Source organism: Anser brachyrhynchus (assembly GCF_964034855.1).
Source record: "Anser brachyrhynchus genome assembly, chromosome: 15".
Lineage (NCBI taxonomy): Eukaryota > Metazoa > Chordata > Aves > Anseriformes > Anatidae > Anser > Anser brachyrhynchus.
The window spans coordinates 16,680,032-16,703,544 of record NC_137733.1 but is presented as its reverse complement, the minus strand read 5'-3'; the positions used below and the strand labels follow the sequence as shown (position 1 = coordinate 16,703,544).

Genomic DNA, 23,513 nt, shown 5'->3' with positions numbered 1-23,513 from the left:
GGCCAATGATCACCTCCTTTTGACTTGTTAAGGTAGTTATCCTTTTAGGCATTTTGATTTGCTCTACTAAATCCTTACACCAGCCGGCTGAAGCTATAGGCATGTTTCACCCATCCATCAAAGTCTTGGATTGCTCTGGTGTTTGCAGTCTGTTTTTTTTTCCCTCAAATCCGCTGTCCCCAGAACTACAGCCGAGCCCTGGGAACCTGTTTAATAGCTGCCCGTTGATATCTGTGAAATGCTGTGTTCAGCTTCTGGCTGCTTGTGGCAGAACCCTGTGCCTGCAGTGCCTTCTGGTCTCACCCTCCCTAGCTGCCACGGTCTGCTCAGGAGGCACGGTAGGAGGGAGGAAGAAACCCTGCCCCGTCCAGCGCGAGGCAACCACGTTAGCCTTTGGGTCAGGCAGCGTCCATGGATGAGAGTCAGAGACTGAGTTTGCAGGTGTAGGTGAAGCTGAGTCGTTTCTGTAAGATTTCAGAAATGTTTTCAGCCAGCGAGGAGACCTGATGCCCAGAGCAGAGCATTACGGTGTGGGAGCAGGCAGTGTGGCTTCTGCTCCCAGCTCTGCTGCTGGTTTTTAGGGTCGGGGTGTGCAGTGCTCTGTCAGTGACACAGCTGCAGATGGTCTTGCAGCCCTGTGTCGTGCTCTGAGAGTGCTGTCTGACTGATATGTGATGCCTCCCGGTCTGGCTCTGCTTCTTCTCCGGGTCATCTGGAGATCTCCTGGGAAGCACTGTGCATGCTTTTCCCTTGCCCTAGTGTAAAATGTCCTCATGCCTTTCAGAGCTACGTCCCTGTGATGGAAGCCGGGTCAGATGTGACTTTCCGCTGGACAGTAGATGATAAGCCATCTTTCACTTTTTACAATGTTGTCTTCAACGTTATCTACCAAAGCCCAGCTGTGTACAAGCTTTCGGTAAGCTAAGGCCTTTCCCATAATACCATTTTAATCCTGGGTTTCCATTTCATCCCGCAAACTAAGCAGGAAAAGCAGCAGGGAGAGGAGAAAGCAGAGGTTTCTGCAGACACCGTGCCCCGTTCAGGAGCTGCCAGCAGTGCAGGCTTATGCTGTGCGCTGCACTGAGTTGAGGTTTTCACTGGGCTCCTAACGAGCTCATCTGTTGTTCCTCACTGAGCTGCTCGTGCACATGCACATAGTCGGTTTCTTCTTATGGCCTCCTCTCCTGCTGGCTTCTCCATCTTTCTCGTCTTTGTGTTCCCTTTTCCCCACGTTCTACTTTCTTTTCATGGGGTACCTGTCCTTACTCCCTCCCAGCAGGAACGAGGCAGTGACCCCCCAGCAGGGTGCTGCCCACTGCCTTGGCACGCAGTAGATGTGCATTTAGAACCAGGCAGGGGCAGGATTCAAATGTAAGACTTCTGTAGCCAGGACAGAGCTTCTGCCACAAGCTCTTCTGGTCTCTGTCCTGTTCTCTTTCTACTGGTGCAGACAGGAACAGTGATTTTTGTCATGACACCAGAAGAAGGAGGGAGGAATCTGCTTTGGAAGAGGAGCTTACCTCTGGCCAGGACATCTTTCTGGTTCATGCCATGTACTGCCATGCACAGTCTTGGTCTGGCTCCAAGCTGCTTGACACATTTGCAGGGTAATTGCTGGCTTCCTGAAGGGACACCAGCCCTAGCTCTGAGGGCACGCTCATGCTAACTTGCTGGGTTCAGCACCGTGCTGGCAAGCTTGGGTTGCTTTTACTTACGGAGTTGAAAAGGTGCCGTTAGTCTGGGCTCAGTGTAACAGGTCCACAGAAGCAGAGGCACAAACTTTTATCTGCTGGTACTTTTATCTGCTGGTGCGAGAGGTCCCAGCTGGGTTTGAAGGGTCCCTTCTGTCAGCAGCTCAGCTCTCCGGCAGGTGAGGAGATGGCAAGATGCCTCATCACTAGGTATTAGTGTTACATGCCTGGATAATCTTGCGGATCCTGCTCTACTTCTGTCATGCTCCTTCAGTCTCTCGCCTGTCCCTTCCCCTCCTCTGCCCAACTTTGCTCTCACTGTCTGCACCCACCAAGCACAGGGTGCTGGGGCTGCACTTGGCATGTTGAGTTTAGGAGTCCCCCCATCCCCACACTGTGCTTGGAGCCACTCACCTGCAGCTGTCCCAGGGAGACTGGGTGGTTCTTGCTCCCTCGGTGTCTGCAAGTCCCTGTGCTCAGCAGCTGGAAACAGAGCACGGGGCACACAGAGCAGGCAAAAGGATGGCTGGCAGGGTCAGGGCCAGAGGAGCCTCGGGATGAGCAGCCTTTCTGTCCTCTTGCTGGCCAGAACCAGCCCTTCCTTGGGCTTAGTGGTGGGGGTGTTGTGGGTCCAGTAAGAGAAGGCTGTGCCAGGTAGGTAAAACCATAAACCTTCCAGTTTATGCTGCTTTCCGGTGCCATTCAGGCCACTGCTTCTGCCTCCCTGTCCCCCAGGCTGCTCTTCTCTGACCTACCCTGCCCGCCTGCCTGGGGCGATCTCTCCCCGGTGGTGAAGCCCCTCTCCGAGGAGAGGGCAGCACAGCACGGTGATCCCAAACGCGTTCTTTGTCCCACTGTCCTTCCCAGCTCACCGCCTCCAACCACGTCAGTAACTTTACAGTCAACTACAACGTCACAGTCGAGATGATGAACAAGATGAAGAACCTGACTGTGCTGGGCGTCCTGCCGGTCCTCCCGCAGAACAGCACCGTGGAGTTTACAGCGAGAGTTCAGGTTGATTCAGCTGTGGACGCTCTGTTCCTGTGAGTCCTTTGCAAGTTGCCTGGACTTAGGGTTTTGCTGCGCATGACTTCCCGGCCTTCCCTACATTAGGACTCTTCTCAGGGCCAGTTGATTTCCAATGTCCCATTCTTCAGCCGCTGTCTCACCGATTTGACGTGTTAACTGCTGTCTAGTTAATCCCTGGAAGTGTGATTCAGTCACACTAGCTGGGACCTGTACTTCAAGCGTCAAATACTTTTCTTTTAAAGGTTTGCAATGCTGCTTCAATGTTTAGTTCCCCCTCTTCTTACCAGTGCTGTGTTCCTCTTACAGCCACGGTTATGCAGCATTGGCACAGCTACTGCATTGGTACTTGGCATTATAATTCCTGTGTTAAAAAACACTGTGTTAAAAAACATCCCTGCCTCTGAAAGACCCGAGCCTGGGGCTTGTGTTGAACAGTGCAACATGGTCTGTATATTTCTCCAGGTGGGATTTTGGAGATGATGTCCAGGAGACATACCAGTTCAAACCTCCCTACAACAAGTCTTTCCTTGTTCCTGATCCCAGCGTCCATGAGGTTGTAATCGAGCACAATGTGTCACACGTCTATGAACACCCAGGTAAGCTCGGGCTGGTTCTCTGTGGACGAAGGGACTCAGACGTTTTTGTTGGGGGGGTCACAAGGTGTCTTCAAATAAAATGGCTTGCTCGTTCTTGAGCAAACTGCCGGAGGAAATGGAAGTCTCTAGCAGTTTGCCTAATTTTTCTGCTCTCTTTCTCTGCAGGTGAATACGCTCTGGTGGTTCAAGTATCAAACCAGTTTGAGAACCTCACCCACTTGGCCCCAGTTCACATCCACAGTTACCTGATCGATGTGAAGATGGAAGCAGAGGAAGATGTTTTGGTTGTAAGCCGTCCGGTCACCTTCAGAGCTAGTGCACTGCCGTCTCCTTACGGTGTCTGGTACACCTGGGACTTCGGGGACGGGTCCTCGCTGTTGACAGTGAGCCAGCCTACGGTGACCTACAGCTACTCCAGAAGAGGGGTCTACAACATCACCGTGTCAGTGAACAACACCATAAGCAGTGTGGAGACAGTGGAGTGTTACCAGGTGTTTGAAGAGATAACGGGGCTCCGTGTTTCTGTAGATGAGGCAGCGGAGCTGGGTGCAGCTGTAACTGTTAATGCTTCGGTGCAGACAGGGGACAGTATCACCTGGATATTTGATATGGGGGACGGGACGGTGCTGAGGAGCCAGGTGCCAGTGGTCGAACACGTGTACACAAAGGACATCAACTGCACCGTGAACGTGACAGCTCTGAATCCTGTGAACTCTGTCTCCCAAGCTGTTCCTGTCCGGATATTTGTCCTGGAAGTACTCAAAATAGACCCTACTTCTTGCATCCTTGAGCATCCAGATGTGCAGCTCACTGCGTATGTGACGGGGAATCCTGAGGAATACATCTTCGATTGGACCTTTGGAGATGGCTCATCCAACGTCACGGTCAGCGGGGACCCCGTAGTGATGCACAACTTCACCCGGAGCGGGACATTCCTCCTCTCCCTGACCCTCTCGAGCAGGTTTAACAAGGCTCATTATTTCACCAGTGTCTGTGTGGAGCCAGAGATAGTCAATGTCACGCTTCTCCCTTCCAAGCAGTTTGTGAGGCTTGGTGAGGAGAGCAGCTTCCAGGTCAGCGCCATGCCCCCCTACCAGTACCGCTACCGCTGGGATTTTGGAAACAATGAGTCCACGAGATCGAGTGGGACTGAAGTCACCTACACTTACAAGAACACAGGGGTCTTCCTGGTGACAGTGACTGTCTCCAACAATGTCTCTTTCAATAACGACACAGCATTTGTGGAAGTCCAGGAACCCATTGGGGTAGCAAAGATTGAATATAACGGGACGAGGGTGTTGGAGCTGAACCAGATCTACCTGTTCTCTGCCAGCATGAATGGGACCAAAGTGAATTACTTCTGGGACTTCGGAGATGGCACTACCCAGCCTGGCCAAATCACCACCCACTCCTACAACAACACAGGCCACTACACAATTAGTGTGACGGGCCGGAATGACGTGAGCTCTAATGAGACCAGGATTGATGTCACAGTGAAACGGCGGCTTCAGGGGATTACCATCAATGCCAGCAGGACAGTGGTGCCATTGAACGGCTCGGTGAGCTTTGTATCCACGCTGGTAGCTGGCAGTGCCATCCGCTACTCTTGGATCCTCTGTGACCGGTGCACTCCCATCCAAGGCTCCTCCACAATTTCCTACACCTTCCGCTCCGTGGGCACGTTCAATGTCATTGTGACAGCAGAGAACGAGATCAGCTCGTTGCAGGACAGCATCTACGTCTACGTCCTGGAACAGATCGAAGGCCTGCAGGTGGCTAGCAGTGACCTGGTGGATGACATCTACTTCCCAACAAACAAAACACTCCATCTGCAGGCAGTGGTGAGAGAGGGGACAAACATCTCTTACAGCTGGGTAGCCCAAAAAGATGGCCATGCTGTGCAGACCTTCACTGGGAAAACCTTCTCCTTGAACATCCTAGAAGCTGGGAACTACACTGTCTATCTGAAAGCCACTAACATGCTGGGATGTGCAACCGCTAACAAGACACTGGAATTCATCGAAAGCCTTGGTCTTTTAAAGCCTTATGCCTTCCCCAACCCAGTTGCTATTAATGCCTCTGTTAACATAAGTGCCACCATAACCAGTGGCACTGGTATTACCTATGTTTGGTACCTGGAGGATGGCTTCTCTCCTGTTACATCCGAACCCTTTATTATACACTCCTTCCAAAGCCCTGGAACTATGGAGGTCATCGTTGGAGCAGAAAACAAGCTGGATTCGACCAATGCAACAATTTATGTCTGTGTGGAGGAGGTCATAGAGGGCCTGAGTATAGGCACTGCGGAACTGGACTGTAGGTATGTCTCATCGGGCTCCACCGTGGTCTTTGAGGGGGAGTTGCAGAAGGGGACCGAAGTGACGTGGCTTTGGGAGGTGCCAAACGGCACGTTGACAGGCCAGTCCGTGGCAGTCACGTTCCCCACAGCGGGCCTTTATACAGTCTATCTGAATGCATCAAATGACATCAGCTGGGCTCTGGCCAGCAGGAATATCTCTGTGCTGGACAGGATTCAAGGACTGGAAGTTCTTGCCAGCAAGAAGGTGGTAGAGCCAGGAGAACAGGTCACCTTCGTCATCAGGATGGTGTCGGGGACCTCCGTGAGTTACTTGGTGAGCATAAGCGGGGACTACTCCGTGGTGCTCAACGGGTCCAAGTACACGCATGAGTTCACCAAGAGCGGCGATTATTTGGTGACCGTGACCGTGCAGAACCAAATCAGCATCGCGCACGCCCAGGTGCTCATCTCCGTCCTGGAGGCCGTCCGCGATGTCAGGCTCCTGAACTGCTGCGAGCGAGGCGTACCCACGGGCACGGAGAAGAGCTTCAGCGCCCAGGTGGGGAGCGGCTCCCGCGTGTCCTTCTCCTGGCAGTTCTCCCTCTGGAAAGAGCAGGGCCGCTCCGTGGTCACCATGGCAGGAGAGAGTGTTTCCTACACTCCAGAAGCTGCGGGGCTGCTCGAGATTTACCTCCGTGCCTTCAACGACTTGGGAGGTGTCAATATCACCAGAACCATCCAGGTCCAGGACCCGATAGTCCACGTCTCCCTCACCGCCTCCAATGCCTTCGTCAACAGGACAGCGCTGTTTGAGGCCGTGGTGGTGCCCAGTGCCAGGGGCGTGGAGTTCCTGTGGACCTTTGGGGACGGCTCTTCCACTCAAATGACCAGGGTCGCAGTGGCCAACTATTCTTACCTGAGCCCTGGGGATTACCTGGTGGAGGTGAACGCCACCAATCTCATCAGCTTCCTCACGGCCCGCCTCACCGTCACTGTCAGAGTTCTGGAGTGTGAGGAGCCAGAGGTGGAGCTGGCCTTGCCCCCTCAAGTCGTGATGAAGCGGTCCCAGAGGAACTACCTAGAGGCACAGCTTGACCTGCGGGGGTGCATCAAGTACCAGACGGAGCACCTGTGGGAGATATACCGGGCACCCAGCTGCCTGAGCCTGGACGAGTCCAGCAGGATCCATCTGCCCAACGTTGATGTGAACAGGCCGCAGCTAGTTATACCAAAGCTTGCCCTGGAAGTTGGGAACTACTGCTTCGTCTTCATCGTCTCCTTTGGAGATACCCCACTGTCCAAAAGCATCTTTGCCAACGTGACCATGATACCAAGTAAGCTGGTCCCAATTATTGATGGGGGCTCATACCGCGTGTGGTCCAACACTCAGGACTTAATCTTGGACGGGGAGAAATCCTACGACCCGAACTTGGAAGATGGTGAACAGACTCCGCTGTTTTACCAGTGGTCTTGTACGTTCTCCTCCAAGGTAAGAGCATTTTTGCACAGCCACAGAGGGTGATAATTTGGGAGCTCCAGCTCCACGTCAGCTCCACTATATGCATTAAGGTCTGGGTGAAATGGTGACAAGGGGAGCTTTTGTCAGCACCTTTAACAAAGCTGCTCAGGAAGGAGGGTTGCAAAGATTGCCCAATTCCCGGCTCAGGGTGGTGGTACAAAGGTTTTGGGAGGAGCTGTGCGAGGCAGTCTGCTGCGGTCCGGGGCTGTGCACTGCCCCTGCGTGCTTCAGAAGCATTTGCACTGGAAGCTGAAGCATCCTCATTGCTGCTTCCTTTGGACTTGGCCTCTGCATCACAGTTTCAGTGTAGCTGCTTCCACAACCTGGAGGAATTACAGAGCTGCTGAGTGCAGTCCAAGGAGCTGAGGGCCCTGGTCCCTCTTCCATTAACAGTTCAAGGTCTCTGATAGCAGCGGGGGCCAGCACTGGACTTCAGAGGAGGCAAGTCCCCAGGAGGCAGTCCCAGACAAGTCAGTGTGCCTGTCCTCCTGGCACACCGAAACGATCTGACACTGCAGTGGTAAAAGGGCAGGGGAGAGTTCCGTTCAAATTGTCATGGGAGATCCACCTGGGGAATATTTTTTTAATTGAATGCAGGATTGTTTTGCTTGTAAAAGATCATTGTTTTCTGTCTTTACAAAGTAAAAAGAACGTGAAGTGTGTGCGGATTAGACTTTCAAGTTTAATTTGACATTTTTTGTGTTGTTTGGCAATGTTTATAAACTTTAAGTCATGAAAAGTTAATTGCTATCAAATAAGAATTTGGAACTCAGATGAAATACAGGAGTGTTTCAAATACTTCTTACTAACCTGAAGAATAGGATAATGTGCTTTATTATCCACACCACCCCGTTGCTCCCACCCCGGCGGTGGCGTTGTGCAGTAAGGTCTGTGGCAGTGATTTGGCGTTGTGTGGACCTGAATGTTTTGGCTGTGGACTAACCCGACGTGCACCCGTACCAAGGAGGGTTTGAAAGTTCTTTTCTCCTTGCAAGCAGAGCTCGGCTGCAGGGTGCTCTCTGAATTTCAGTGCCAAGGGAGGAAATGTCACAATTCCCAAAGCTGTATTAGAAGCAGATGTGGAGTACACGTTCAACCTCACTGTCTGGAAGGAGGGTATGAATCCCGAGGCAACGAATCAAACCGTACGTACCACAAAACGCTGTCACTTTCTGCCTTTGTGCGCCTGTTGCTGGGCACAGCCAAGCTGGACGTCTGCTGGATGTCTGTTCTGTCTAGAACCTTCCAAGGAAGAACCAGAACCTTCTGAGGTTCTAGTTCCAGGGTCTCCTTCCCTGGCCTGAGCCGAGAGCCAGCACCAGTCCCGTGGGGGGCTGTGGAAGGCTCTGCTGTCGGAGGTGCAGGGGAAGGAGATTTTCGGGCATCACTGGGCCTCCATAACCAATCCCACCCAGGTCATTGGCAGGAACAGACACGGGTATTTCCGTGATATATTCGTCTATGCAGCCTTGGGCAGCTATTTGTGCCTGTCCTGCCAGGCCCTTTTAGTTTCTTCCTTCCTGCGGAGCTGGGGTTGGTCTCACTGTGCAGCCTGGTGTTAGTCACCAGCAGCAGATCTGTAGGAGAACAGCAAAGCAGCCCATGGTCAGTCGCTGTTCCGCTGCTGTGTGCAGTGCTGGGCCCTTCATACGTGACGTTTCTAGGATCTTCCCTGATTTTTGCCCAGAGAGAGCTTCCTAAGAGTTGGTCCTTAATTTCACTGTCAACAGTTCCTCTCTTGTCTCCTTCTGAATTTTTTTAAGGGAGGGTTTTTAAGTGCATGTTGTTTATGTCAAATTAAGCCCAACACTGAATGCATCTGCAGTCCGACAGCAGTTATGGTTTATGTCAGAAACATTCATCGTGGTGTGTTTGGCAATTAGAGATATAGTTAGTCTGAAAATGGAAATTCTTACTGCCTGGGTTTTAAACCAAAGCTGGAGGATAAAAAGAAAAAAATTAAATTGATAGTCTTTCAAGGACATTCCGTACTATCTGGTTTCCATGCATGAGCGCAAAACAATGATTCCAGTGTCATAGGAAATTTGCAAATACTGGAGGAATGAATGAAGCTTCAATGCGCTCAGGCTTAATGCTGCGGAATATTTATCCCCTTTTAAAAGTCTGCCATGCTAAACAGTGTCTTCACTACTGTCTTTCTTTGAATTCAGAATATTCACTATGCCAGGGCAGAGGGCTCTGGCCCGTGCTAGACAGTCCTGCTTCCTAGGGGATTAAAGGCGTTTGGACAAAGAACGGGGCAGAGCTCAGCAGTCATTGTGTCTGGAGACCGGTGCTTCTGAAGCCTTCCTCCCTCGGAGTGCTTTACCGGGGAGGTGTGGTAGATGCCTTGAGATGTGCAGCTTAGATCAGAGATAGAAGTCCAGAATAACACCCTGCTCTCCGGATAAGGCGGTTCTTCCACCTGCCGAGCAAGGAGCGTTTGATGCACAGCGGGAGTTGCATCTAGCTCATTTTGCCATCGTTCCTGTCTCTCCGGGACGTAGTTGTGCCAGAAGTGCTCACTGAGCACTCGAGAGCCCAGGCGTCGGGCCCTGAGAGCTGGCGTGCAGGCCGGTGCCAAGCTCGGTAGCTGAGAGCAGGAGCTGGCGAGGCAGCCTGGGGGACCGGGCGCTGCCTTTGCAGAGGACACCCTCAGTTCACCAGGCGCACTGGCTTGCTCTGAGCCCTCTGTTGTTCTGTAAATGCTTCCTGCTAAGCACCCTTTTGTGCCAAGGACAGGAACCCACAGCCCCGCACTGTGTGCACTGCAGAAGAGTGTGATCCCTCGGGGTCAGGCTCTGCACAGCTGCAGAGGCAGGGCCAGGGGTTTGGCCCCCAGAAAACAAAGGAGAGTTGCAGTTGCTTCCTGGAGCAGGTGCTCACCAGATGTTTGGTCTGTGTTATAATGGAGGCTTTCCTCCTTCCATTTAGACTTCTCTTTTCCAAGATGTAGTGCAGATTTCTCTTTTGTAGGGCTGAGAGCTGCCCTGAGATGCTCAGAACAGCAAAGTGCTTCAGGCAGCATCATCCCCACCCTAAATGGCAAATAGGACTCACCGGGAATTCAACAAGGGGTATAAGAGGGGCATTTTGAAAATGATTTGTGTTGAAAAATGCAAATAAAATAAACCCAGAATTTCCTTGATTGGCCCAGCTTGGCTTTGGGTGTCTCTTGAAAACTGGTGGCAGAACAACTCACCTCGCCCAGCATAAGAAAACTGAGGTAGCTTAAGTCTGACCTGAGATCCTTCGGAAATCCCTCTCTGCTGTTCCCTTAGCACAGAGTCGGCTGGTGCAGAGCAACTCCTGCTCGGAGAACCAGGTGCTGGGATGGCTGCTCACTGGTTAGATGCCTGTATTCTTGTCCCCCAGCCTCTCAGATCTCCTGACGGAGCCTCTTGTTTTCCCAGGTGTTCATCAAGAGGGGAGGAGTCCCTATCGTGTCCCTGGAGTGCGTTTCCTGCAAGGCTCAGTCTGTCTACGAAGTCAGCAAGAGCTCCTACGTGTACCTGGAGGGGACCTGCCAGAACTGTCACAATGACTCCAAGCTCGGGGTAAAGCCATCAGCAGTGCTGGTCGTTGCTCCACACTTGGTAGACTGCAGGGAGAACGGGGGAGTCAGAGAGGACAGGGTGGAAATACTGAGTCCCCTGGCAAGCTGTCAGAGCTTCGCCTTGCCCAAGGTTGTGCCAGCTGCATCCTGATGGAGATAGCTGCTCTGGTGGGCCTGCAGGCTGCGGGACACGTGCCCTGTTAGTCCTCCAGCAGTGTCTACCCAAGGGGAGGCCTTGCTGCGTCGTTTTCAAGCCAAGCCTATGAGTGACCAGACCTTTCTATGCAAAGGCCACATTTTTCCTGTAACAGATCAGTAAAATGCTTTTATCTCCCTGCTGGTTGGCATTTCACACGCTGTTCTGGTGGTTCAAGCAGAGGTTGCTCAGTCCCTCATGCTCTCCTTTAATTACGGCTTCCACTACGCAGCGTCTCTGCAACCTGTTGAATGAAACAGGTCTTAGAAGTGGAAGTCCCTCTGTGAGAGCTAATCTGTATTTCACCCAGCAAGGCAAGCGTGTACTTGCATGGCATTTTCTGGCCGGCTCTCTCACCAATCCTCTTGTTATCGCAATTGTACATTTGTGCTATTAACAGTAATCATCCAGGACACGTTCAGCTTACAGCATATAAAACATGGTATCCCGTGGAGACTCCACCAGTACTTAATTTATTTCCTGTGTTTTGTATTCTGTATTATGAAATATTCTGTCGGAGGATGATGTAAGCCCAGAGACTAAAGTAGATCTCACAGTGGAAATATTCCCACCAGACATTTTGGACAGGTTCCAGTTCTTGTTGCTGTAGCACACGAGACTAAAGCTGAATTATCAACTGCAAATTTGGCAGACGCTCCCACTAGAAATCTGTTACTTTTTATAAGAGACTCAATCTGAAAACGTTTCAGGGGCATAACTTCAGATTTAAACAAAACCTCTCCTGTCTTTCCCCTCTTCATCTCTGTAGAGATGGGCAGCGCACAGCTTTAAAAACAAGTCCCTCATACTGGACAAAAGAACTACATCCACTGGCGATACAGGAATGAACCTGGTCTTGAGGCAAGGGGCGCTGAAGGACGGGGAGGGATATACTTTCACCCTCCACATCACAGACCTCACGACAGGGGAGGAAGGCTTTGCCTCTATCGACCTGCTGCCCAACCAGCCACCCGTCGGAGGGTCCTGCAGGCTGTTTCCCAAAGGACCGCTCAGGGCACTGATGGCAAAGGTGCACTTTGAGTGTACAGGTGAGTGTGCTGGGCACTTGCCAGCCCTCTCTGTTCTTTGTAGGCAAATGCTTCTCCTGCTCAGTAAGTTACCAGCTGCCCTTATTCTCACTGAAGTTTTCTTTTCCCTGAACTCCAGCCCCAGGACACTGTTGGTCAGGCCTGAGTTCAGAAGCAGACCTTTCCATTTCTGTTCCCTAGAGCTTGGACCATGAGCAGTTTTGTGTGATCAAATCAAGGAGCTCTCTAAAATTCATGGCAGGCACTTTTTTTATATATATTTGTCCATGTATTTGAATGGCAGTATCCAGGGCAGGACAGTACTCATGGAAGAAACTGGCATTTGGGGGCAGGAAAAAGAACATAGATGCTCAAAACTGAGTCACACAGACGTGGGAAGAGCAGAGACAAAGCACTGGGGCCTTCTCTTCCATGTGGGCTGGATGTTCCCATCAGCAGTTACCTTCTCAACCAGCTGCAGAGACAGCAACAAAGAGACCAGCTTTGGAAAAGCAGCCTGGCTGACAGCCTATAGCCTTGGGCCAACGAATAAGTGCCTCTGAAAACCTTATTTCCCCAAATGATTAGTGTTAGAGATTAATGTGTTCTGTGCACAAATGCTGGGAAGCCACGCCGCAGAGGAAATGACGAGCCCTGCTGGTTCTGGGGAGGCTGGTCACCAAAGCGCAGCTTAAGCTGGAGGAGAAACAGAAGTGTGTTCAGCGTGCTGTGACTGTAACTTTGGTACGGGCTACCCAGAGTAATTATGAAATCAGTGCCTCTTTGGAGCAGTGGGAATTTTAGCTCTGGGTGATTGTTTTTAAGCTGAAGGGAATGCTCAGGACACAGCCCTGCTGATCTGTGTCCAGTGCTGTGAGCCCTGGCACAGCCAGGTCCTCCCAGTCCTTCGGTGGTGCCCACTGGCAAATGCACAGTGAATTTCCCCACTGCCCGGCCCCACAAGATACCCTGTATTTCCCAGGAGCTTCAAGGAAACCTTTGTGCAGGTTCTGTCCTAGACCCAGTTCCTGAAATGCTGAACTGCCTGAGGGCTGCACCAAGCTCTGCCTAATGTAAGATTTTGCAGGATTGGTGCAGAAACTGTGGCCTTGGATGAGTGCTGCTCTATTCTCACTTTTATTTTATTTGGGAGCTCTTCACAAACCTGTTTAAATGTTACAGGGTACAAACACCCACGCAGAAACCCCTAAACAGCAGGAAAAGAGTGTCAAACCTTTGCATTGCAGGCCTGAAAACATCATCTGGCCTGGTGGAAGCTGCCCCGACTGTGGGCTCCAGGGTGGTGGCAGCAGCCCCCCGGTGCCCTCGCCCCCAGTCACCTCTGTTTGGGTTTGTTTGCAGGCTGGCGGGACACGGAAAACGTGGACGACCCGCTGGTGTACATCCTGCTGGCGTCGCGCCGCCGCGCCGGGCACTACCACGAGTTCTGCGTGTACAAGGGCAGCCGTGCCGAGCACAGCGCCTTCCTGCCCCCGGGCTTCCAGGAGAGCGGCTTCGTCGTGTCCGTGTCAGTCCTCGTCCAGGACCAGCTGGGTGCCACCGTGGTGGCCGTTAACCGGTAAGGCTGGGGGGAGGCTGCCGTGGGGCTGCGCGCCGTGCCAGGGTCCGGCCGAGGCTCCCGAGTCTCAGCATCATGCCTTAACCACCGGGTCCCTTTCCTGAAGGGCTCAGCACATCCCGGGTGAAATGGTCACCTCCTGGACAAGGCCGCTGGCAGGAAGGCAAGGGGAGACTCAGCAAAAGTGAGGCGCTGCTGTCACAGAGAGCTCCACTCTTTGTGGGTCATCTCCCAAGGGGGAGACTTTTTCCCAGCAGTTACGGCTCTCCTGACCTCCCTCTTAATTTCCTGCTGATGTTTTGCTTTTAAGGCACGATGTCGCTTTTTCAGAAGGTCTCTGATGCTCTGTGCTCTGCCACCTTCTGTGCATCAAGAGCTCCCGAAGGAGAATTGGCAGCAGCAAGCACTGGTGCTGCGGGAGGCCTGGTGGCCTGCTGCTGCGAGCCAGGGAGGTGCCGCGTAGCTGAGATGGAGAGCACGAGCATTGGAACAGGGTGAAAGGCATTGCAGCTCGAGTCTCAGCAGGGCCAGCGCCTTAAAATCCCAGTTACCCCTTCTACAAACACCCCTTGGCTTCCAGTGTGCTCCGTGCAGGCAACAAGTGCCCCTGGGTCCTGGGGAAGCCTCCTGAGCTGGTCTCAGTGCCTCCTGACCCAGCTCTGTGCCTGCTCCTGCTCCGGGCCGATTTGCAGCTCTCCGCACTGTCCGTGCGGTCCCGGCCCCCCGGGGGGGAGCACACAGCCCTGCAGTGCCTGGGGAGGACAATCTGTGACCCAGCTGTTCCTCAGGCCCGAGGGAATGGTGCCAAAAGCAGCGCAGCTCCTCCCAGCACTCTGGTCCTGTTTTTAAGCGCTCTTTACTCTCTGTCCCATTAAACCTGGATTTTCTCCTCTGGGCTCAGCGCACCTGTGTGTGTGTCCGCAGAGCTGGGCCACCGAGGAGGCAGGCTCAGGTCCCCGAAGTTCCTACATACTGGTGCAAACTGGGCACCAGGGCAGGCATTAGCAATGCTCTCACTGTTGTTTAACCAGCTGGTCCCCCCTTATCTTCCTTCCCAGCTTCCCGTTCTGCCCCCAGCCCCGTCTGACAGCACGCACTTCAACCAAACGCCTTTTTTCTTTGGCAGCTCCATGGAAATCGGCTTACCCAGGGGGTTCCCCAGCCTCTCCTACTGGCTCTACAATCAAACTGACACCGTGCTCCAGGGCTTAGTGAAACAGGGGGACCCTCAGCAGGTCATCGAGTACTCCCTGGCCCTCATCACCATCTTAAATGAGGTAAAGCAGCACTCTGCCCAAGAGGGGCCTCCGGAACCCCTTGCGATCGCCAGTAATGTTCTTTGGCCAGGTTTTGTACAGCGATGTAGGGAAATGACTAATGCTACAGTTTTCCATGTAAATCGGCATACGTGCATGGTGGGAGCTGGGCTGGAGTGGTTTTCACGCATCAAAAAGAGAGTAGCAGTCTCCAGACACATGATGACCAGAGAAAGCTGAGGGGCTGTAAAATAAAGAAGGGGTCCCAGGGAAGGCAATGGCCAGGGCATCCCCTGTTCAGCTATCATGTTCAGATAGTTTTTCCTCTCAGCTGCTAACCTCAAGACTAACCGCTGAATTTAAAAGCAGAAATCTTGGCCCAAATTCCCCCGTCTGCCCCATGCTTCCCTTGAAGCCACCCCGCTTCATTGCAGCAGGCCTGGAAACTCCCGGTAGCTGCTCAGGTGCTGCCCCGGGTGCGAAGGAGACCTCCTTGTCCTGACTGCTGAGCTGGAAAGCTCTTCTGGCTGCACAAGAGGCTCTTGATCTACAGTGCAGGAGCATCATCCTCCTGGCAGCTTTTGCTTTCACTCCTGTCTAAAGTAGGGCCCAGTCCCTCCGTGCGTCTCTGTAGGCAGGGTAGGAGTTTTGGTCTGCAGTCATGCTTTCCTCCCCCAAAAAAGCCTTCTGCATGCCTGAGCACCAGGCGGGGGTGAGGCCCATGAGCACAGGCACTGTGCTGGGCTGGATAGGGGCTGCACACTGGTGTGCTGCCGAGCTGTCATGTGCGAGGCTGGTAAGTGAATCGCTGAGAGCGCACAGGTGGAACTGAGGAAGTTCTGCTGGAAACCCAGCTCATTAGATCGCCGTCTGGGGAGAAGAACAGGCAGGGAGAAGGTGTAGAATGCAGGAGAGGTGCCTTCAGCACAGCTCATCACTCTGAAGCAGCCTGATGTGTTCCCTCACTGCCTGCTTTGATCCCCTCAGTATGAGCGGTCAGAGCTTCTGGAGCCCGAGACTGGGAATGAGTTTGAGCTGCGGACCTGGACTCGCAACAATATCACAGAAACCCTGAACTCGCTGAACGTGAACACGGTGGATGATATCCAGCAGATCTCAGCAGCGCTGGCTCAGTGCACGGTACGTACTTCGTCACCACCTCCTCCCACCTCCTGCCCTTCAGGTGCAGCTTAGGAGCTCTCCAGTTCTTGTTCTGCTTCCCTGCCCCTCTCTGCCCCACACGCACCGCACAAGGACAGGTGTCATTCGTTGATATCGTTAGGGTTTCAGTGGAGATGCCCTAACCATTGTCAGCTCTGCCCCTTGCCACGCCACCGATCTGGCAGGCAGGGGTGAGATGATGCATTCATGTGCTGGAAGGCAGCACCTAGGAACTCTGTGCTTCTCCATACCAGCCTTGCTATGGCAGCTTGCTAGCAAGAGGGTTCTTTAACTAGCAGATGAAGACTGTAGGAAAGGCCCCAGCAGGTTAGAGAGGCACTGGAATAAGTTGCTGAGGGATGCGCAGCGTCTCCAAGGACAGGCTGGGCTCCACCAGGAGTAACACAAGTAGAGGCAGACCTGCCTTGAGCCAGGGGCCAAAGCCAAGGGCTGATGTTCCTTCCAGCCCTGTACAAGACGAGAAGCACTTCTTTGCTCTGCCGTTGACTGGAAGCGCTGTTTTCCCCGGCCAGCCAGCAGTTTCAGCTCCCTGGTGCTGGGGCTGCTGCCTGTTGGATTGAGGAGTGGTATTATGTGTTTTGTCAGATGGGCAAAGGGAAGAGAGCCCGGTTATATAATGCACTGGGGTTTTGGTGGTCAGCCAGGCTGCTCTGGCATGCCGTTGCTTCCCCGCCCTCCCAAGTCTTTCCTTCTCGGGACGGGAGTCAGGTACCCTGACCTTGGCTGCTCATCGCCCCCCCAGCCAGGTCAGCAACCTTGCTCACTGGGAACAGGCTCTCACTGAAATCATGGACAGACTACTGCATCCCACCCACAGAGTCCCTGGTCTGCTGCTCCTTCCTCAGCTTCGGCGTCTGTAAACCTCAAAAATCACTTCTGTCTGTTCATCCTTGTTCAGGGATTTGGGGTTCCGCACACCCCGTTCTGATGCCAAAGTGCTTTGTTTCTGTCTCTCACCCCTGCTCTTGCCTTGTGACTTGATCTCGCTGTGGAAGCTTAAGTCTAAAAATAGAATTTTTGTTCCATGGGAAAAGGTGATGTCCTAGGATTAGTTTGTGCTCTGGATTGGAATAAAAAGCTTATAAAAAGAGTAATATAGAATTTCCCAAATGGTTCAGAGTTCATAGATAGAACTAGATTTTATTCATATAGAATATGAATCACTATCATATTCACTAGATTCTATTCATATAGAATTCACTTTCCTAAAGCAGTGTCAATCAGTGCTGATACTTTTTGATTTTTCCTACAGGGGAGAGGAAAAATCAGAATGAATTTCTCCTGGAGGGGAAAAAAGCATCTCATTCTTCTTAGTAGGTTCTTTCCTCCTGACCTCCTTGATACCTCAGTCTGCCTTGCTGTCATACAGCGTACATCCTAGCTTCTCATAGCTTACAAATACAAGCAAAACCAGGGGAATTCTAGACCTGCAGACGCTGTTTTAATTCTTCACCAAAACATATGGTGAATCACGTCTGAATCCTGTGATGATTAAAAGAAAAAGATGAATAAGAGCTAGGAACTGGCCCGTGGTAACAGCTTCCATGTGTTGCCTCGGTCCCTCCCATCCAGCCCTCGAGAGCGCTGGGAGCTGCAGGCCGTGGCTGGAACATTCTGTTTCTTGGACACGTCTGGGAGCGGAGGGAGGGACATCCATCATGCCTGAGTGGCAGGATCCCTCCCACAGTTTCCAGGAGTATTTGGACACCGAAGTGGATTCAGTTAGGGCCAGACCTTGCTGCCATTGAAGACAGTTGAGCGTGTGGAGGAATCCTGTGCAGCTCCTCCTGGTTGATTTCTGTAGGAGCAGTGTGTGGGCCCAAGCGGGTGATCCATGAGTTGCAACGCCAGGAGCACGCTTGGTCCTTACGGCCGACTTTCAGGGAATCTGAACGTGCTGCCCTTCGTGGTCCTTTCCAACCCTAACACGTCCTGCATCACCTCTTAGCGTGCCTGCCTGCACGCTGGCAGGTGGGAGCATGAGGGGAGGTGGATGGAAGGCTTCTGGAGACACCCACAAAGTCTTGGCACCTCTCAGTGTGGGCAGAGCAGCCCTGGTCTCTGCGGGTACCTCCTTGGGGCTGGAAAGAGTAAGGATAACTTGGAGAATGAAAGCAGTGTTTGAACGAATGTTCTCGGGTCTTTGTAGGACTGAGCCAGCTGAGTCAGGCTGTGTTTCCCTGTGCAGGTGGTGAGCAAGGAGATGGTCTGCAAGTCCTGCCTGACGAGGACCTTGAACAAGCTGGAGACCATGATGACCATTCTGCAGGGGGAAACGACCCAGGGCACCGTGACCCCGACGGGCATCGCCGACAACATTCTCAACATCACGGGTGGGTTCTGTTCGCGCGGGAGCGGGTGGCGTTTGACCACGCTGCTGTGGGCACAGAGCTCCCTGCTCGGGCTGCTGGACAGCAGCAGGCTGAGGGAAGCTCTGCAGGCTTTCAGCTGGACCAGAGGTTTGGCTCGTGCCTTTTCGAGATGTTAGGGGAATCGTGTCTAAGATGTGGAGCATGGCACCCCCATTGCTTTATTTGTCCTGCACTTTTCCCAGGGTTATCCTGGCTTTGTCAGCTGTCTCTGTGGATATTTAAATATGACAGCTGTTAGTAAACTCTCCAGTACTTCAGGGAATTGTCATTCTTGTAACGAATGAATAACAGATACGGTTTCCAGATACTCGCCTTCCTGGTTGCAGTCTGAGCAGGGTACCAATCTTCACTGGGGCACCCCTGAATACTGGAAATTCCCACCTGGCTACAAGCAGTGACACCTTCTTTGCACTACTCATTATACATTTCTGAGTGTTTTTCACTATATGATGCAAAAACTTGGTAACATGTTTGTTTTATCCGTTCCTTCACTGTTTCCCAATAAGCTGTTCCTGTCACCTCACAGGAGGAAAATAAAGCCTGTTGTGATTAAGTCCTCATCACCAAACGTTGTAGATGAGTCCAGACATGGCAGGAAGAGTTGACAGCTCTATTTTCAGCTCAGGGCTACTGACCGCTTCCAGCATGGAAGGTCACATGTACGCAGTGCAGAGTTACAGTGAGAAAACAGCAAGGAAAGGCCTGTCTGATTGTTTTGGGAAGGTGTCAGATGTTACCCAGACGTTAGTAGTTATCTAGACTATTTACCAGTTCCTCTGTTTGCTTTTTCATTTCTCTCCTGACAGGCGACTTAATCCACCTCGTCAATACGGTTTCACAAGAGTCCAAGCCCCAGGAACTGCTTGCTGATTCCCACAATCTGCTGCTGGCTCCCAAAGCCTACAACCTGTCTTCCAGCCTGATGCGCATCCTCATGAAGTCTCGAGTGCTGAATGAAGAGCCCCTTGAGCTGGTGGGAGGAGAAATTAAGGCCACAGGCAAAAGATCTGATCCCTTTAACTTGCTTTGCTATGAGAACACGCCAAACTGCCAGTTCTCCATCCCCCAGGCTTTCAACACCACCCTTTCCAACTTGACCGACGTTATTCAAGTCATGTTCCAAGTGGACTCCAATCCATTCCCTTTCGGTTACATCAGCAACTACACCGTGTCCACGAAGGTGGCCTCCATGGAGTTCCAGACCCACAACGGAGTGCAGATCCCCATTGGCAGCCTGGACTCGGAGAAAGCCATCACCGTGATGGTGTCAAACAACACGGACGCTGACAATCTCGCTGCTGGCACCGAAGTCATCGAGGCAAGAACGTCTGTGAACCTCATCGTGACCATGGAGAGCAACAATCGAGAAGCAGGGCTGCACTTCAGGCTCACCTACAAAGTCCTGAACGGTAGCTCAGAGCCAGCTCCCCGTGCTTTTTGCTGTTTCTTCCCGTGGGTGGGGAGGGCTGGGTTGGAGGCACAGGACAGCTGTGTCAGGGGATGTGTTTGGGAGCACATCTCGGGACAGCAAGTCCCGTACTGCACTGCTGAGGTTCTAGCTGTCATGGGCATTATCCAACCCCGCTGCAATCCTTGTCTGATTCTGACACTGAGAAGCCTTTTGCTTTTCCCAGCAAAACGTGGCTTCTGTGAGCCGTGTTAGCACTGGAGGCAGTTTGTCCCGTCTCTGGACCAGGTACACTGGTATCCAGAGCCTCCTGCTCAGGAATCCTCCGGGCTGCAGGCAGAGTGCAGGCAGGAAAAGCATCTCTCCCAGCTCTGCGTTCCTGACGCTCCTCCCTGAGCATCCACTGCTGGCAGTGGCCGTGTGGCTGAGCTCTCCCTGGTGTTTATAAAGTACTTTCTGTTCTTTCTCTCTCTCCCCGTGCAGATCACTACGTCGCGAGCGAGCCTGAGCCGTTCATCATGGCCTATCTCCACCATGAACCAGAGCCCAACGAGTACAACTGCACTGCCTCCAAGAAAATCAGCCTGGAGGCCCTGTCTGGAGATGACCACAAGCTCTACACCTTCTTCACCTCGCCACTGTAAGAGCACCCTCCCTTGTGATCCCTGCCGCTGTCCCGTGGATGTACACGAGGGATTCCCAGAGCTTTGCCATGGCTAATGCCAGGCTGCCGTGGGCTGCTGTGCACGTGGGCTTCGGAGCCAAGCTCTCTTCTTTTTGTCAGAGCAGTCTTCTTGTAACTTCAGTCGCTGACTTGCTGCCTTTCCCAGGAGTGTGTGTGTTCATGCCTCCTGTTATTTATGAGCTGTTCCTAGGCATTATCTGAGAAGAAAGACGGGCAGCTTGGGAATAGGCGGGGCAGGAGTGGAGCCACTGTTGTGTAAGTTGACACAACTTCCATGGCTTTTGGTAACAGCACGCTCAAAGAGAAATTAATCCTCCTAATGAGCGAGTCTGCTCCCAGCCAAGAATTGAAGTTGCTCTGGAAGAGTCGTGGGGGTCAGTGGGACACAGGGAAGGGCGGGCGGGAGAGCTATGTAAGGCTGCCTGCACAGAGAAGAGAGGGGGGCAGGCAATGCAGTGCTCCCAGGTACTGAAATAGTGCAAAGAGAGAAGAATTCAAGGGGTCTGTAGAGCCCCAGAATTCTGCACAGAGGGCTGTGCAGATTATACCATGTTCACCGGGCCTTCCTTTCTCCTGCTGTGTGCTTACCTGTCCCTGCAGGGGGGTGATTTCCGTGGGCACACATCCGTCACACTGGGGTTTGTGTCTCTTCAGCCCGTGGGTACTAATGTCTTGCTGTCTTGCCCTTTCCAGAACGGATGACACCATCCAGAAGTATTACTTCAACATCACCAACCATTTCAGCTGGTCCCCGGTGGAGGTGACCCTGGGGCTGTACACGTCCCTGTGCCAGTACTTCAGCGAGCAGGAGAGGCGGTGGAAGACAGAAGGCATCGTCCCACTCGAGGAGACCAGGCCAGACCAGGCTGTGTGCTTAACCCAGCACCTCACCGCCTTCGGGGCCAGCCTCTTTGTGCCCCCAAACTCTGTCCAGTTCATCTTCCCTGTGAGTAGAACAAAGCAGAGGCTGTGCGACGTTGTCACTTCTGAACAACCTGTGGTCACCTGGAGGTCTTGGGCTCCTGCTGGCGTTCACGTTCGGGCTGGGTGGTGGCTGGCAGACCAGCACCCGTACCCGCGTACCTTTGGGAGCCGCAGACAAGCACAGAGGGGCTGTGTCCCCTGGGCATGAGTCCTGGCTGCTGATGCTAAAAGCAGACGTTTGCAGATGGCTTTATTCCCCAGTCTGAATACCTCGCAGTGTGCTCACCTCTTTCATGAGATGCCAAATGCTCCTCCCAGCTGTCAGAGCATTGTTTTATCCCAGAGAGCTTGCACCTGCCAGCTGCTCCCTGGCTCCCGGGAGCAACTGGGGCTCCTTCCAGCTCCGTCGCTGTGCCGTAGGTGGGAGCCGAGAGCTCTCCGCAGCTGCTGCTGTCTGCTCTGCAGGGGCTGCGAGCGAGTGAGCCCTGAGCACGGTGTGAGCAGGGACAGGTCTCTGGTTGCACGTGGTGTTGTGAGTGATGCTTGTAGCCAGCAAGGAGGCAGCACAGCCCCCAGGGAGCAGCGGGGTCCTCCTGAGGAAAGAGAGTGTCTTTCAACATGGCTCTTTTTTTCCAGGCTCCGGGCCCTGGCCTCAACTACATCGTTCTGCTGACGTGCGCCGTCTGCTTTGTGACCTACTCGGTGGCCGCGCTGATTGTGCACAAGCTGGACATGATTGACATCAACCGCGTCGGGGTGATTCCCTTCTGCGGGAAGAACGGGCTGTATAAATACGAGATCCTGGTGAAAACTGGCTGGGGCAGAGGATCAGGTTAGCCCACAGACCCCTCCCGTGCTTGACTGCTAGGGTGACATCTGTGCAGCTCCCTGAGAGCTCCCCTCAGCACATCCTGCACCAAATGTTCCCTGGCAGAGCCCAGAGCCCAGCTGTCATGTGAAGGAGCACCGAGCGGTCAGCTCAGGGCCTCCCCACAGCATTCAGATGTTTTTGTGTGTGTGATGATGGAGCCGGTCAAGAGCCAGGAGAAAAGCGTGCTGCCTCACCTCTTGCTGTAGGGTGCACCTGCTGCTAGGGGGAGCCACCCGGTACAGAGATACCTGCAGGAGCAGCTGGGAGGCAGCGGTTGTGCATCGCTGCTGAAGCTCCCCTGCTCCAGATCCCTGAAAGGATCATCCTTTCCTGCGGAAGCATCCAGGCCTTGTGGGCACTGTAGATTGATCATTTTGCTGTCCACCCCCATCCATCGCTTCGTTCTCCCTGCTGAATCTTTCCTAGCAGCATGAAGGCAGAAAGCTTGGCTTTCTGATCTGGGGCTGGGTTTGTAGCTTGAGCTGCCAGAAATATCATCCCAAGCCTGGAAAACGCAGGGAGCTGGGATGTGGGAGCTCTGAGCAACAGTGTAGGTAGGATGCCATCATGTCACTGCTAGAGGCATGTTCCCATTGATCGTAGTGTAACCACTGGTTTCACTGGGAGCTGCTGTGTTCCGAAGTCACCCCAAGGACCATCCAGGTTGAGCAGGTGGACTGGGGAGCATCTGGCAATGGGTACCGGAGAGAAGTCAAAGCAAACAAGTCTTCTGACTGTCTGATGGAAAAAACATCCAGAATAAACGTCTCCTCCCAGTAGGGTGTTGGCAAGTCAAGGAATTTCAGATTCAGTCCCCTCCAAAGTGGAAAACCACGAGTATGCCAAGTAGCATGCACCAGGCCAGTCTGAGCAGCTGCCCTGCAGGCTGTGTGTAACACCGTCCCGGGGCGTGGGACAGCTGTTGAGGGCATTTCTTCCTCCCAGGTCCCCAGGTGGCCCCTCTGAAGGACCAAGGAACCTGGCCCCACGTCCCTGGCAGGAAGGCAGGGCTGGGAACAGCTCCACCTTGGGTGAACTTCCCTAACCAAGCCCTGTTAACCCTGCCAGGTACCACAGCGCATGTGGGGATCGCCCTGTACGGCGTGGACAACAAAAGTGGGCACAGACACCTGGATGGGGAAAACGCCTTCCACCGCAACAGCCTTGACGTGTTTCAGATCGCCACGGAGCGGAACCTGGGCAGCATCTGGCGCATCCGCATTTGGCACGACAACAAAGGTGGGGCAGGAGCAGGCATGGGGGGCTGAGGCTGCCATCGGGCATCGCAGGCTCACACAGGGGATGTCTGGTGCGAAACACAT

General features: G+C 53.1%; 1 protein-coding gene across 1 annotated transcript in view; it reads left to right on the top strand.

The window, feature by feature from the left end:
- The window catches only part of PKD1 (polycystin 1, transient receptor potential channel interacting), an 88,873-nt gene that overhangs the window by 50,160 nt on the left and 15,200 nt on the right, over positions 1-23,513 (top strand). Inside the window, exons 12-27 of the mRNA XM_080556877.1 lie at positions 785-916; positions 2,559-2,734; positions 3,183-3,316; positions 3,482-7,104; positions 8,133-8,279; positions 10,548-10,691; positions 11,656-11,935; positions 13,277-13,493; positions 14,620-14,770; positions 15,737-15,889; positions 18,120-18,264; positions 19,110-19,712; positions 20,195-20,351; positions 21,090-21,342; positions 21,957-22,152; positions 23,260-23,430. Coding sequence (XP_080413003.1) covers positions 785-916; positions 2,559-2,734; positions 3,183-3,316; positions 3,482-7,104; positions 8,133-8,279; positions 10,548-10,691; positions 11,656-11,935; positions 13,277-13,493; positions 14,620-14,770; positions 15,737-15,889; positions 18,120-18,264; positions 19,110-19,712; positions 20,195-20,351; positions 21,090-21,342; positions 21,957-22,152; positions 23,260-23,430 — 6,682 coding nt within the window. The remainder of the gene's footprint in view (positions 1-784; positions 917-2,558; positions 2,735-3,182; positions 3,317-3,481; positions 7,105-8,132; positions 8,280-10,547; positions 10,692-11,655; positions 11,936-13,276; positions 13,494-14,619; positions 14,771-15,736; positions 15,890-18,119; positions 18,265-19,109; positions 19,713-20,194; positions 20,352-21,089; positions 21,343-21,956; positions 22,153-23,259; positions 23,431-23,513) is intronic.